Genomic DNA, 15,629 nt, shown 5'->3' with positions numbered 1-15,629 from the left:
CTGCTTTGCCACTCTGTTTACAATTATGCGCAAAAACGGACGATGTATTGAAATATATATTATATCGCTTTGTATGGTATGCTTTCAGTTGTTAGCAACTTGCAAAAATTCAGCATGTAGCAAATATGTCCAAATAAATTCGAAGTACTAGTGTATTACGGTGTTTATGCAACTTCAGATTGTTGACTTTTATGTAACCGGCGAGTAAATTCATATTTCACGGACGCGTTTTCATTTAAATATATTTAAAGGCTTTGGTAACATGGCAACGCTTACTCGCAAACTATTACCTCTTGTAAGAAACGCGCTTTCAAATCAAACGCGCCTCGCATACGCACATACAGGGTCAATGAGGGCTGTCCGAGCATTCACATGCTCAGCAAGCCGGTTACAACTACGGAATGAGCATGGGACAAATGCCCATGTTTTGACTGGGAAAGTGGACAGATTCGGTGGAGTGACAGTGAACATCGGTGACAGTGATTTCCCGTCGGATATCAGCGAAGGAGTATTTAGTAATCTACTGCGAGGTTAGTATAGATAGATAGACACATCATTGGTGTAGACAATGTATGTGTAGACATTGCATGCAGGCACCTTCTTGACTTGAATAGAAAAGAAGCAGACATGCAAGAACCTTGAAAATGCATGAAACAATGCATATTGCCTTATAGCCCAGCTAGTTTGAGGGCCAAAGAGGGCAGACATCCTGGTTAATAAGTGATGATGCACAGTACCAGCAGTAGGGAAACAATCAATGACTCAGTGGCACTTGTTAAAACGAATACAAATAATTCTGAATATTAGATTGATGAATTCTAATTAATATTCGACTTTGATAAATCTACACGGACATTGAATGATGAATCTAGTCTGACACCCTCCGACTGTGATGTTTTTATTTTATTTTTTAGACTCTTTGGCTCAGTGGAGGACAGAGGGCCGGGTGGCAGTCTGGCTTCATGTGCCCATCTCTTTGAGCCGCTGTGCCGCAGCAGCTTCTGCTCATGGCTTCACCTACCATCACGCCAAACAGGACCAAGCCATTCTGGCTCTGTGGCTGGGAGATGGGCAGAGCAGGCTGCCTGGGTTTGCTACTCATCAGATTGGAGTGGCAGGTACTCCGGGTCGACTGTCCTGACCTATATCACAGATTCATACTGCTCACGATCAGGTGATAGGTTCAGACCTCTAGGTCAGGTCTGCGTCAGGTTTCTTGAAGCCTTCTGCACACACTCTCATGCCTTACTTGTGTAAAAATACAGGTAAGGCAAACCATCAGTTATTTCCACTTGTCACTGGATGCACTACAAATCTAGTTGGTGTTTGACTTGCAAACAATGTCTGTGATAGAGAACATTTTGATGGCAGATTTTTTTTAAATCGCCACCAGTCAACCACCAGGTGGCATGCCGTTGACTTTATTCCTCCCCAAAAGTGGATGCAAGCATGTCAGAACATGTCTGTGGAAGGAGGATGGCCAAAACCTGGTCCACATGGTCTGATGGCATGTTTCCAACAGTGACTTTGAATTCCCCACCATTTATTTCTTCCACAAATTGAAGAGTTTTTGGACTGATGAAGAGTATTTGTACCAACACAACACACATGGTTCCCAGTAGGGGAAAAAGTACCCAATTGTCTTACTTGAGTAAAAGTAAAGATACCTTAATAGAAAATGACTCAAATGAAAGTCACCCAGTAAAATACTACTTGAGTAAAAGTCTAAAAGTATTTGGTTTTAAATATACTTAAGTATCAAAAGTAAATGTAATTGCTAAAAATATACATCAAAAGTACAAGTATAAATCATTTCAAATTCCTTATTAAGCAAACCAGAAGGCACAATTTTCTTGTTTAATTGACGGATAGCCAGGGGCACGCTCCAACACTCAGCTATAATTTACAAACGAAGCATGTGTTTTAGTGAGTCCACCAGATCAGAGGCAGTAGGGATGACCAGGGATGTTTTCTTGATTAAGTGTATGAATTAGACCATTTTCCTGTCCTGCTAAGCATTCAAAATGTAATGAATACTTTTTGGTGTCAGGGAAAATGTATGGAGTACAAAGTACATTATTTTCTTTAGGAATGTAGTGAAGTAAAAGTTGTCAAAAATATAAATAGTAAAGTACAAATAACCCCAAAAAACAACTTTAGTACTTTCAAGTATTTTTACTTAAGTACTTTGATGTTTCCTTCGTTACCTCACTTAAACAGCAATTGAACCGTGAGAAAATCCGCTTATTGTGTGTTAGTGTTCTCATGATACCAGAATTTGGACTTTAATACCGAATACAGGTTTACTATCACAATAGGCGATACCATCACGATACTCTATACTAAAACGATACCACGGCGGAAGAAAGGCATATTAGCCAAAGTCACAATGGCACTTGATGCAGTGCTACTGCTCTTTTCAATCGTTGGGAATCTTTTGAGTTTAATATCCTTACATTTGAATTGTTTTACCTAAAAAAAAATCTGAGACAACCATGCATTAGTGAATCAATTATACAGTCATACAATCAATTTGACTTTGGTAAAAACAATCTAACTACAAAACAAAATAATGTAATTTACTTGAATGGTAAATCTCTTGATAAACTGGGTAAATCAAGATGTAGCCTAGGCCTATCCACAATACAGGTGAATGCATATTCAATAGGAGTGTGTGCATGCATTGAGTTATTGAGACTAATTTCATGGGGCTACATGAAATCATGTACCTTTCTACTGGCAATTTGGCCCACTCTTCAGCGCCAAACTGCCCTAAATCTTCAATGTTTGAGGGGTGCCCTCCACCATCTGTTGTGGGGCGGCAGGTAGCCTAGTGGTTAGAGCGTTGGACCAGTAACCGAAAGGTTGCTGGATCGAATCCCAGAGCTCACAAGGTAAAAATCTGTTGTTCTGCCCCTGAACAAGGCAGTTCGCCAGTAGGCTGTCATTGTAAATAAGAATCTGTTCTTAACTGACTTGCCTAGTTAAATAAAGGTTAAATAAAAAAATTCAGCTCTCGCCATATGGATGTGATTCAGATCGGGACTCTTTTCTGGCCACTCCAGAACAGTCTTGTTCTTGAAAAAAGCACCCAGGAATGTTATGTAGGTTTTGTGTCTTTGTTCTGCTGGAAAACTGAGACTGTTTTTGGACACTGGGTTGAACATCCAACACACCTTGATAATCTGCTGATTTCATGATGTCTTGCACACATTCAAGGCCCCCAGTACCAGAGACAGCAAAGCTGTTTGATTGTAGGGATGGTGTTATTTTATTTGAATGCTTTATTTGGTCTTGGTAAACATAGGAATACCCCACTGATGAAGGAGACCCTGATTGAACGCCACCCAAACAAGCCTAAATCCTGGGGAAATGTTCTGTGGACCAATTAAACAAAGTTAGAGCTCTTTGGCAATACAGGTCAGTGCTGTGTTTAACGATGACCAAATGAAGCATTCAATGAAAAGAACACCATATCTACAATCAAAGATGGGGGAGGTTTAAACATGCTGTGGGGTTGATTTGCTGCCTCTGGTACTGGGGGCCTTGAACATTTTATTTATTTTATATATTTATTTCACCTTTATTTAAAACCTTTTTGGGCTAGACGTGCCGCTAGCGCCTCACCTCGACAACATCCGGTGAAATTAAAGAGCGCGAAATTCAAAATACAAAAATCTTAATATTAAACATTAATGAAAATACAAGTGTCTTACATCGTTTTAAAGCTTAACTTCTTGTTAATCCAGCCGCTTTGTAAGATTTCAAAAAGGCTTTATGGTGAAAGCACACCATGCGATTATCTGAGGACAGTGCCCCGCGTACAAAAAGCATTAAAAACATTTTCCAAACCAGCAGAGGCGTCACGAAATTCAGAAATAGCGATAAAATAAATCACTTACCTTTGAAGATCTTCCTCTGTTTGCAATCCCAAGGGTCCCAGCTACATAACAAATGGTCATTTTGTTCGATACAATCCTACTTTATATCCCAAAAAAGTCAGTTTAGTTGGTGCGCTTGATTCAGTAATCCACCTGTTCCCCTCGTTCAAAATGTATACAAAGGAATCCCAAAAGTTACCAATAAACTTCGTCCAAACAAGTCAAACAACGTTTCTAATCAATCCTCAGGTACCCTAATATGTAAATAGACGATAAAATTGAATAGTGTGTTCAATACCGGAGATAAATAACGAAGTGCGCGCCCTCATTCACGCGCGCCACAAGACTACAGTCAAAATGAGAGCCACCAAGAAAAACGAAAAATTCTAGCTCATATTTCAAAAAACAAGCCTGAAACCCTTTCTAAAGACTGTTGACATCTAGTGGAAGCTATGGGAACTGCAATCTGGGAGGATTTCCTTTGATTTTCCCATAGACAGCCATTTCAATGGGTGGTCACCTCAACAACAAAAACATTCAGGATGGATTCTCCTCAGGTTTTCGCCTGCCATATCAGTTCAGTTATACTCACAAACATTATTTTAACAGTTTTAGAAACTTCAGAGTGTTTTCTATCCAATTCTACCAATTATATGCATATCCTAGCTTCTGGGCCTGAGTAACAGGCAGTTTACTTTGGGCACCTTAGTCATCCGATCTTCCGAATACTGCCCCCTATCCCCCAGGTAGGCTAGTTGAGAACAAGTTCTCATTTTCAACTGCGACCTGGCCAAGATAAAGCAAAGCAGTTTGACACATATAACAACACAGTTACACATGGAATAAACAAACATACAGTCAATAATACAGTATAAAAAGTCTATATACAGTGTGTGCAAATGAGGTAAGATAAGGGCAGTAAGGCAATAAATAGGCCATGGTGGTGAAGTAATTACAATATAGCAATTAAACACTGGAGTAATAGATCTGCAAAAGATGAATGTGCAAGTAGAGATACTGGGGTGTAAAGGAGCAAGATAAATAAATACAGTATGGGGATGAGGTAGTTAGATGGGCTATGTACAGGTGCAGTAATCTGTGAGCTGCTCTGACAGCTGGTGCTTAAAGTTAGTGAGGAGATATGAGTCTCCAGCTTCAGTGATTTTTGCAGTTCGTTCCAGTCATTGGCAGCAGAGAACTGGAAGGAGAGGCGGCCGAAGGAGGAATTGGATTTGGGGGTGACCAGTGAGATATACCTGCTGGAGCGCGTGCTACGGGTGGGTGCTGCTTTGGTGACCAGTGAGCTGAGATAAGGCGGGGCTTTACCTAGCAAAGACTTGTAAATGACCTAGAGCCAGTGGGTTTGATGACGAGTATGAATCGAGGGCCAGCCAACAAGAGCGTACAGGTCACAGTGGTGGGTAGTATGTGGGGCTTTGGTGACAAAACGGATGGCACTGTGATAGTCTACATCCAGTTTGCTGAGTAGAGTGTTGGAGGCTATTTTGTAAATGACATCCCCGAAATCGAGGATCGGTAGGATGGTCAGTTTTACGAGGGTATGTTTGGCAGCATGAGTGAAGGATGCGTTGTTGCGAAATAGGAAGCCAATTCTAGATGTAATTTTGGATTGGAGATGTTTAATGTGAGTCTGGAAGGAGAGTTTACAGTCTAACCAGACACCTAGGTATTTGTAGTTGTCCACATATTCTAAGTCAGAACCGTCCAGAGTAGTGATGCTGGACGGGCGGGCAGCGATCGGTTAAAGAGCATGCATTTAGTTTTACTTGCATTTAAGAGCAGTTGGAGGCCACGGAAGGAGAGTTGTATGGCATTGAAGCTCGTCTGGAGGTTAGTTAACACAGTGTCCAAAGAAGGGCCAGAAGTATACAGAATGGTGTCGTCTGCATAGAGGTGGATCAGAGAATCACCAGCAGCAAGAGCGACGACATTGATGTATACAGAGAAGAGAGTCGGCCCAAGAATTGAACCCTGTGACACCCCCATAGAGACTGCCAGAGGTCCGGACAACAGGCCCTCCGATTTGACACACTGAACTCTATCAGAGAAGTAGTTGGTGAACCAGGAGAGGCAATCATTTGAGAAACCAAGGCGGTCGAGTCTGCCAATAAGAATGTGGTGATTGACAGAGTCGAAAGCTTTGGCCAGGTCGATGAATACCGCTGCACAGTATTGTCTCTTATCGATGGCAGTTATGATATCGTTTAGGACCTTGAGCATGGCTGAGGTGCACCCATGACCAGCTCTGAAACCAGATTGCATTAACTTGGCTTTCGAAGACCTTAGAAAGACAGAGTAGGATAGATATAGGTCTGTAGCAGTTTGGGTCTAGAGTGTCTCCCCTTTGAAGAGGGGAATGACCGCGGCAGCTTTCCAATCTATGGGAATCTCAGACGATGCGAAAGAGAGGTTGAACAGGCTAGTAATAGGGGTTGCAACAATTTTGGCAGATAATTTTAGAAAGAGAGGGTCCAGATTGTCTAGCCCGGCTGATTTGTAGGGGTCCAGATTTTGCAGCTCTTTCAGATCATCAGCTATCTGGATTTGGGTGAAGGAGAAATGGGGGAGGCTTGGGCGAGTTGCTGTGGGGGGTGTAGGGCTGTTGACCGGGGTAGGGGTAGCCAGGTGGAAAGCATGGCCAGCTATAGAAAAATGCTTATTGAAATTCTAAATTATAGTGGATTTATCGGTGGTGACATTGTTTCCTAGCCTCAGTGCAGTGGGCAGCTGGGAGGAGGTGCTCTTATTCTCCATGGACTTTACAGTGTCCCAGAACTTTTTTGAGTTTGTGTTACAGGATGCAAATTTCTGTTTGAAAAAGCTAGCCTTAGCTCTCCTAGCTGCCTGTGTATATGTGCAAGGCATCGTGATATCAGCAGATTATCAGGTGTTTTGGAGTCCAATGTTCAACCCAGTATCCAAAAACTGTGTTTCCACTGAAGGCTGTGGGTCATCCAGCAGGACAACGACCTCAAACCCATATCAAAAAACACCCAGGAAAGATTCAAGAAGAAATACTGGACTGTTCTGGAGTGACCGGCCAAGAGTCCAGATCTGAATCACATCCATAACCTATGGTGAGAGCTGAGAACAGCAGTTGGAGGGCACCCGACAAACATTGTAGAATTAAAGCAGTTTGCTGATGAAAAGTGGGTCAAACTTCCAGTAGAAAGGTGCAGCAAGCTCATTGATGGCTACAAGAAGAATTTGTCTGCAGCTTTCTTGGCCAAAGGCTGTGTAAGCAAGTGCTTGCTCTGGAGTAACTATAATTTTGTCCATGCCATTTGTCTTTATTTTCTCAATTAAAATTGTGAACTTAAGTTTACCAAAATAAAATTGGTTCTTCGCTGTTGAAAATCCAATAACACGGCAGTGACCAAAAGCTTTTTTTATTTGAGAAGAAATGGGGAATTATTCAATAAAGGTACAAGGGTGCCCATATAATTGGTCGGAACTGTATGTCAGACCACTTGTTCATCGTAGGCGTAGCACACACAGTGACACACAGTGACTCCACACCAACCTACCCTACGGAAGAACAGTCTCACCCATAGAGTATATCAGTATCCAAGCTGTCAACTGCAGCAGCCAATCATTTTACATGACCCACAATTCCCATCTGTTGATTACTTGGTTTGCTGCCTCATTCCCGAGCTTACGAACGGACCCAGTCTCTGCATTTGGAGGAAACCTTTCCCCTCCACAGGCTAACCTAATGATGGCTTTTCAGTCTGGTACCCGGGCAATCTCCTGTGATGTGGTTGACTGGGGATGACATCAATTTCCACACGGAAGGCCAAGTTGAGGATTAGACAACCCATCCCTCGCCACACATCTGGGAAATTCATTCAAGGACAGGATGGTGTCCTGGTGAGACGCCAGACGGAAAAATAAGGGCCCATTTCCTTCCCCCCGGAGCTGTCAACAGAAGCAAATAGTTGGCCGTCTTAGTCACAACCTGTTGGAAAAAAGTGATTTAGTTGTCAAAGAAAGACTGCTCCCACTAGGCCGAATGGGATGGCAAACATTCCACAACTATTGCTGAGTCACCCTTTCTGTTTCACTATAGACTGTACTTGTTAATTCCTTGTAAAAGGCCCCATGAGCACTGTGAAGTTCGTAGGAGCACATCAAATTTGGTGTCAAATTGAAAGCTATATTTTTGAGAAAGTGAGGCATACATACAAGCAAAGGCTTTGATTGCTGGTCAAAGAGATGGAAAGGGGGTCTTAGACAACATCTAGCAGCAACAGTCTTAAAAGGTATTAGAAATACATCAAAGACCCCTGCCAACTAATATCAACATTTTATATTTCGTTTTTTGCAGAAATGATTTGCCTTCTGTAAATGTAAGAATTATTGCTTAGTGTCATTCTCTTACCAAAAACCCACATACAGTTTCTCACAAAAGTGAGTACACCCCTCACGTTTTTGTAAATATTTTAGTATATCTTTTCATGTGACAACACTGAAGAAATTACACTTTGCTACAAAGTATTGAGTGTACAGCTTGTATAACAGTGTGAATTTGCTGTCCCCTCAAAATAACTCAACACACAGCCATTAATGTCTAAACCGCTGGCAACAAAAGTGAGTACACCCCTAAGTGAAAATGTCCAAATTGGGCCCAATTAGCCATTTTCCCTCCCCGGTGTCATGTGACTCGTTAGTGTTACAAGGTCTCAGGTGTGAATGGGGAGCAGGTGTGTTAATTTTGGTGTCATCGCTCTCACACTCCCTCATACTGACTGGTCACTGGAAGTTCAACATGGCACCTCATGGCAAAGAACTCTCTGAGGATCTGAAAAAAAGAATTGTTGCTCTACATAAAGATGGCAGTTCATTGAGGGAACCATGAATGCCAACATGTACTGTGACATACTGAAGCAGAGCATGATCCCATGGGCCACAGGGCACCACAGGGCACTATTCCAACATGATAACGACCCCAAACACACCTCCAAGACGACCACTGCCTTGCTAAAGAAGCTGAGGGTAAAGGTGATGGAGCATGTCTCCAGACCTAAACCCTATTGAGCATCTGTGGGGCATCCTCAAACGGAAGGTGGAGGAGTGCAAGGTCTCTAACATCCACCAGCTCTGTGATGTCATCATGGAGGAGTGGAAGAGGACTCCAGTGGCAACCTGTGAAGCTCTGGTGAACTCCATGCCCAAGAGGGTTAAGGCAGTGCTGGAAAATGATGGTGGCCACATAAAATATTGACACTTTGGGCCCAATTTGGATATTTTCACTTATGGGTGTACTCACTTTTGTTGCCAGCGGTTTAGACATTAATGGCTGTGTGTTGTGTTATTTTGAGGGGACAGCAAATTTACACTGTTATACAAGCTGTACACTCACTACTTTACATTGTAGCAAAGTGTCATTTCTTCAGTGTTGTCACATGAAACGTGATACTCAAATATTTTCAAAAATGTGAGGGGTGTATTCACTTTTGTAAGAGACTGTACAGTCCCTTGCAAAAGCATTCAGACCCCTTGGATTTCTTAAAATGTGTTAGAAAGTGGGATTAAAATGGATTGAATTGTAATTTCGGTCAACAATCTAAACAAAATACTCCTAATGTCAAAGTGGAATACATTTTAAGATATTCATTTTTTTATTTATCTTTAAACATATATAACTAAAATATAGTCATTGCATAAGTATTCAGGCCCTTTGTTTAGGCAAGCCTAAATTAGTTCAGGAATAGAATGTAGTTTAACAAATCACATAAGTTACATGTGTGAAATAATAGGGGTTGGTATGATTTTGGAATGACACCCTTCTGTCCCCTTTCCATCTGTAAGGTCCTTCAGTCAAGTATTGAATTTCAAGCACAGATTGAAAGACCAGGGAGCTTTTCGAAAGCCTCATAAAGAAGGGTAACATGGTAGATAGGTAACAATAACAAATCAGACATTGAACATCTCTTTAAGCATGTTCAAGTTAATAATTATGCTGTGGATAATGTATTAAACCACCCAGACACATCAAATATACAGTTGTCCTTCTGAACTGAGCTGCAGGACAGGAATGAAAGTCCCCAGGGATACGGCGCAGGCCTATGCGCAAGTGTTCAAAAATGCAATTTGCAGGAAACACCGTTCTAAAATGCACACTGCACATGCGAGCAGATTCATGGACAGAGATGGAAATATCCGTTCGAAATGTAGAAAGGGGGAGATCTAAAGATGCAACAACTATCACGGGTTGCTAATATGATTAAGATAATGCCTTTGGCTGCTAGACAATTAATTCAAGTTTAAAACCAATAGAACAGGAGAGTGCATATGAGGAAGTCTTTATAAAATAATTGGTAACAGAGTTACCAAAAAATCTGTGACAGAATGACTGCAACTGAATGGGCTACAATGGGAAATAATAATATTCACAAACCACAGTTTGGTCCTCTGTTGTCACATGTCTGTGGAACTTGTTCAGTTTGTCTCAGTTGTTGAATCTTGTTATGTTCATGCAAATATTTACACATGTTAAGTTTGCTGAAAATGAACGCAGTTGACAGTGAGAGGATGTTTCTTTTTTTGCTGAGTTTATTTAGGATAAATCACCATGAAGAGAATGACATTTTATAATTATGCATTTCTGTATAGTACAGATCAGAGACCCATGATGTCATTCGGTTGCATTCTGTTACTGGGCGTTAATTCACTTCACTTACTGTAATTCATTAACCAAAATAGATTTTTTTTCCAAACTCAAGGTGTCATGTCATAGCTGATACCCCACTCTTTCTGCAGACATCTTTGAATCTTAATTCAGAGTAGATGTTTGGAAAACTTGGTCACACAAACTGTATCTCACCTTTTATTTAATCAGGAAAATCTATTTTACAAAAGAGACCTTTTAGTCTGTAATCGCAAGGCAAGGTGGTTTATGATGGTCCAGAATTATCGGTGTACTACCTCACTATAGGGGAATGGATTGTCCTCCTTGCCAAATTAGAACGAGAGTTGGTACAGCATAACACATTCACTGCAAGAGCAATCATTTCATGATTATTGTAGGTTTTTTGTTGTCTAAATTGCTAAAAATCTAGCTTCAGAGAATACAGTCGACATTTCTCTCAAGTCTCTGATTGTTTTTTGAGTTGTGGTGGTGGCCCCTCTCTCTGGTAACATAGCTAAAGCCCGGCCCCAGGCCATTCACTGCTCACTCCACATGGGTCAGTTTAATGAAACCTTTCATGTTCTCTCAAACCCAATAATTACCGCTCAACTCAATGCCAACTGGTTTCTAGTCAGTTTTCTGGAAGCTGTCTTCAAAGTTCTTTGGCTTACACACCAGCAATGATTAAATAATTTGCTTAATAACTGTTTAATTATCATGCTGTTATGTTGGTATTTACTGTAGTGTACTTGGCTAGTAACTTAATTTATTTTGTCTATAAAGGTGCAGTCGTTGATGAGTCAAATGGAAAGGTTCTCGTCGTTCAAGACAAAAACAAGGTATTGTACTGCTTCTCTGTATTTTATCAAAAAGGGGGACTGAACTTCCTGATTGGCCTCGTTTTTTTTTTTAGCTTGCTCATGATGAAATGCAGCGGCTGTGACTGAAGCCAAATGAGTTGTCTTGGGTGTGTGGTTTAATGTAGGTGTCTCTTGTGTGTATGTTCGCATGTGGCAAGCGTTTGTACATTCTCTCAGCCAAACAGTACACAGTTAGTCACTCACCCTTCTCGATAACTTGAAACAGTCTAACCAGGTTTTTTGTTGGTTTGACTTTGGATAGCCTATCTCTGGGGCTAGTTAGGGACCGTCAATAAATTACACTTTGTAAATGGGACAATATTTTCATGTTGCACACCTTTTAGTCCTCATTAAGTGCTTTCAATATTTGTATATGAATTTCTACAATTTATAGTGTGTTTGAGGTTTTTAAGTCATTGAAATTTAGAGCTATTGACATTTAAAAATTTTCCCATGTACATTGTGTAATTTACTTGATGGTCGCCAACTAGCCCCCGTAGGGATATTGAATGTCAAACCAAATTGACCGTGGGCATTATGATTGGGTCGTGTGCAGCTGCGCTCCAAATTAATTATTACTTTGGGCAGGATTAAATAAACCCAACCCAAGGAAAACTGTTACGGTATCCCATTTTTTTCCTAATTATCTCGCAAAGACTGACGAGACTGACTTTATGACCAAAAATATCCTATTTACACTTTGTTGTAAATTTGGACACTAGATGAAATGTTTCATAATCCGTTTTCTACCAGATAAATTATTTATTGCCTTCAGTTGCTTTTAAAACGTCCATATAAGGCAACAACATTTTTTAAAGTTTTTTAGTTTACCATTGCAGAAGAAAAATCGACTTGCATTCTAGTGATCTAAAAGGTGTCTATCTAGGGAAGCAAAGCTAAACCATTGTAAGATATATTATGGAAAAATAAAACTTTTCAGCCACAGTCATACAGTCCAACATCTGGACCTCAATGTGCTTCATCTAACTCTCATAATCCCCAATCGACACAGAGGGGTGAATGGCAGTAGTTGTTTCCTTCCTTCCCACTGCTATGAATGGCTCTCGTTATGTCTTTATTTAGGCAGTTTTCCTGGCGTCTGCTGCCCCTGTCTGTCCCTCTCCATGGGGAGAATTATTCTCCTCTCAGACTTTACCTTGACTTCACCATCTCACTTAGCATAGCTCCTCACAACATTATGCAACCTCAAGCAAACTTTCTTAACCCATGCCGAGTACACCACACAACATTTCATACATTACAATAAAGTGTGGTCGCAAAGAATTCCCCTACTTCTTAAAAACAATTAGCAGTGTGGAATTATCAAAACATCACTCAATGGCAACTCTTTGGTTGAATATTTATCTGTGTACCCAATCACTACAATAGATATCAAGAGTGGTGCTTATGGTACATTGTCTTGCGTGTTAGTTATTTTAGGAAACAGCAGGGAGCAGTCAGTGTTTGGGAAGTGAGAGGAGTGTTTTTTTTAATCTCCTCTCTCCTCCTCGTCATTTACAGGAAGAGGGCCTCATGCACTCTGTCTGGCCTTTAGCCATCAGCAAAGTTTGGCAGGCTAAGCCCATCCAGAGCTGCTCTGGGGTTGTGTTTCCTGAAAGTGAATCCCTCTGGTTTATTATCACTGACGTCTGCACCAAGACAGCAAATGAAAGGGATGCTGGGTAATTGCATTGTAGCTAGGTGATTTGTGGCTGAAACAAGATACAATTTGCCGTGTTGAAATCTGATGAAGTAATGGGTTGAACAATAGGAGTCATTGGCTGTTTGCAATTAAGAATTACAAGTGGATGTTAGTCATGGTTCTTATTTTCTATTCGGTCCATTTGTTGTTATTCTTTTTTTACTTATCTGCTCATCGCCACGCTCTCCAGATAAATTCAATGCCTAGACTGTATCAGATTACCCGTATATAGAATCACAGCCACATTGCCAGAGCACAATTAGGTAAACCACACAAAACATGGTGTCTATTGTTAAATAAGTTTATTCTTACATTTTTCATACGTTGTTGTAAAACAAGTAGCTCCAAAAATAAAACAATTGTTTTTCCAATAGCAAAAGTATATTTTGAATTAAAAATGAATCAAACTACAATAAATGTATTCAACAACTACATAATTTAACCAGCAGCGATCTGTCTTTAAATATATTTAAAGAGTGGTGAAAACACCAAACTTAATTGCTTACATTTTTTTCAAGAATAACATACAATCACATCAAAATGAATATTAAACTCATAGGGAAGATCTGAGTGCCTAACCTATAACATCAATGCATACATTTTACGAAAGTGTGGATTTAAGTTTGGATTTGGCCCTATGCACATAGTTGTAAAATACTTATTAATGCTGAAGGACACTTTCACAAATAAAATACTTGAATGCAGCCCAAATTTGAGTCCTAATACAAAATGTATTGTTGTGAAATACAAAATGTATTGTTGTGACTTTATTACAGACAGTAAATGCATGGAAGTTCCCTGGAGGACTCTCGGATCCAGGAGAAAATGTTGGTGAGTGATGCAACCACAACTTCATAATCCTGTATTGTAACTGACTGTACACAATACATTAAGGTATACCATACACAGAGAAACTGCCATCTCAGACCTTCATGTGAGCTACACTCAAGTATATACAGTATCTAAACAATTTTACTTAAAACAACGACTTCAAATAAAACTTTTACTAGTTACAAGTTCAACTTGTTTAACTTTTTGAAGCAGCTTTGATACATAGACCCACCCTCTGAAGCAGCGTATGTGACTAAAATACATAAAATAGATTTCCCTTTTTTTTTAACCATTTCATTTTCGTGACTTCATGTTCCATTTTTGTACTCGCATGCGTAACGTACAAAAATGTTGATAATGAAAGGTCAGTTATTCTGTGAGCATTATCATACAGTCAGATAGATATACAGTACTGGAGTTTTCTTGACAAAGATTTTTTTAAAGAACAATACAAACATAAAATCCATGTATCCTCATCTTTTTTTCCCCCCTTTCCTTCATTCTCTTCAAGGCACCACTGCGGTCCGAGAGGTCTTTGAGGAGACTGGAGTCCGTTCTGAATTCAAGTCCCTTCTGAGCATCCGGCAGCAGCACAACCACCCGGGTGCTTTCGGTATGTCCGACATGTACATCATCTGCCGCCTCAGCCCTCTCACTCATGACATCAACTTCTGCACCCAGGAGTGCCTGCGGTGCGAGTGGCTGGAGCTAACCGAGCTAGCCAAGACACACGCCACAACACCCATCACTAGCCGCCTAGCCAGCCTCCTGCTTCACGGCCTAAACCAGGGCTTTGACAAGATTGATCTGGCTATGGAGGAGCTGCCAGCTGTCTACTCAGGGAGGTTCTACCAGCTGTACCACAGGGAGCTGCCGCAGGTGCTCAAACACAAGGCCTGAGGACAGGGTCCGGCCTTGCCTAGCACAACGATGCTAATTGCACTAGCACGTCAGTGCTTGTCATATTAGCGTGTGGATGGTGTTTTACCATAATACTTGGAAGTGTATATTTATGGCAGACTGGGATATGTTTTTATAAACTGTTACCAGGGAAGGAGGGTGTAGCAAATGGTACCGATGATGATCACTGTAAAGGACATTTTGCACAAATCACAAGATGTTCCTCATCTGTAAAAAATCGAATAAAAATACACAATTTGAAGAAATTGGCTACTCTGTTTGGGAAGAACCTCAGGGCCACTAAGTTTTAAAATCAAACAACTCATTTATATTTTAAGATAGAGGTAAACTATGTACTAGGTCTACTGTTTGTCTTGCAATGACTTTAGGTGTAATGGTGTGCTCGATTTAGGTTTGCCAACCCAATGTTCTATTTGAAGGGTTTATCAAGTAAAGTTCTGGGCATTAAAGCTGACCTTTATTGCCGTGCAGTAAAACTTTACTTTTTAAAGCCCAGAACTACTAAGTGGCATTTCACTTTTGTCTAAAATGATGTATTTCATAATTGTTAAATGAAGAAAAATAAGCAGATTATCAAAGTACAATACAATATTTGAAGCAGCCTTAGTCAAACTCACATTTATATAGTTGAATGGCGGAGGTGCATAAAGATGGAGGAATTCAGATATGACGTTTGAGCCCTATCCAGAGTTTTTAAACTACAGCGCGTGACCAATAAATCAGCACAATCTACTTTTTAGTTTTTTTCAAATTGCCGCCGTCATGGAGCTAGAATTGGTATC

The 15,629-nt window shown here is 40.5% G+C and overlaps 1 protein-coding gene across 2 annotated transcripts; it reads left to right on the top strand.

Moving 5' to 3' along the window:
* Window positions 1-23: 23 nt before the first annotated feature.
* Window positions 24-15,092, top strand: LOC115205148 (nudix (nucleoside diphosphate linked moiety X)-type motif 6). Of its 2 annotated transcripts, XM_029770841.1 has the most exons (5): window positions 24-530; window positions 915-1,118; window positions 11,317-11,372; window positions 13,872-13,926; window positions 14,438-15,092. In XM_029770841.1, exons 1-5 carry the CDS (start codon window positions 263-265, stop codon window positions 14,824-14,826), a joined length of 972 nt encoding a protein of 323 aa, XP_029626701.1. In that variant the 5' UTR covers window positions 24-262; the 3' UTR covers window positions 14,827-15,092. The 2 variants fall into 2 exon arrangements, with proteins under 2 accessions (XP_029626701.1, XP_029626702.1); XM_029770842.1 differs by lacking the exons at window positions 24-530; window positions 915-1,118 and adding an exon at window positions 1,131-1,265.
* The last annotated feature ends 537 nt before the right edge of the window (window positions 15,093-15,629 follow it).

This window comes from Salmo trutta, chromosome 13 (genome assembly GCF_901001165.1).
Source record: "Salmo trutta chromosome 13, fSalTru1.1, whole genome shotgun sequence".
NCBI classification, from domain to species: domain Eukaryota; kingdom Metazoa; phylum Chordata; class Actinopteri; order Salmoniformes; family Salmonidae; genus Salmo; species Salmo trutta.
The sequence above is the reverse complement of the archived record's forward strand: the minus strand, read 5'-3'. Positions and strand labels throughout refer to the sequence as shown.

Coding starts and splice junctions, on each gene's coding strand:
- LOC115205148 (XM_029770841.1), top strand. CDS start 263: ATGGCAACGCTTACTCGCAAACTATTACCTCTTGTAAGAAACGCGCTT. Junction 531..914: donor ATTTAGTAATCTACTGCGAG/GTTAGTATAGAT, acceptor TTTATTTTTTAG/ACTCTTTGGCTCAGTGGAGG. Junction 1,119..11,316: donor TCATCAGATTGGAGTGGCAG/GTACTCCGGGTC, acceptor TTGTCTATAAAG/GTGCAGTCGTTGATGAGTCA.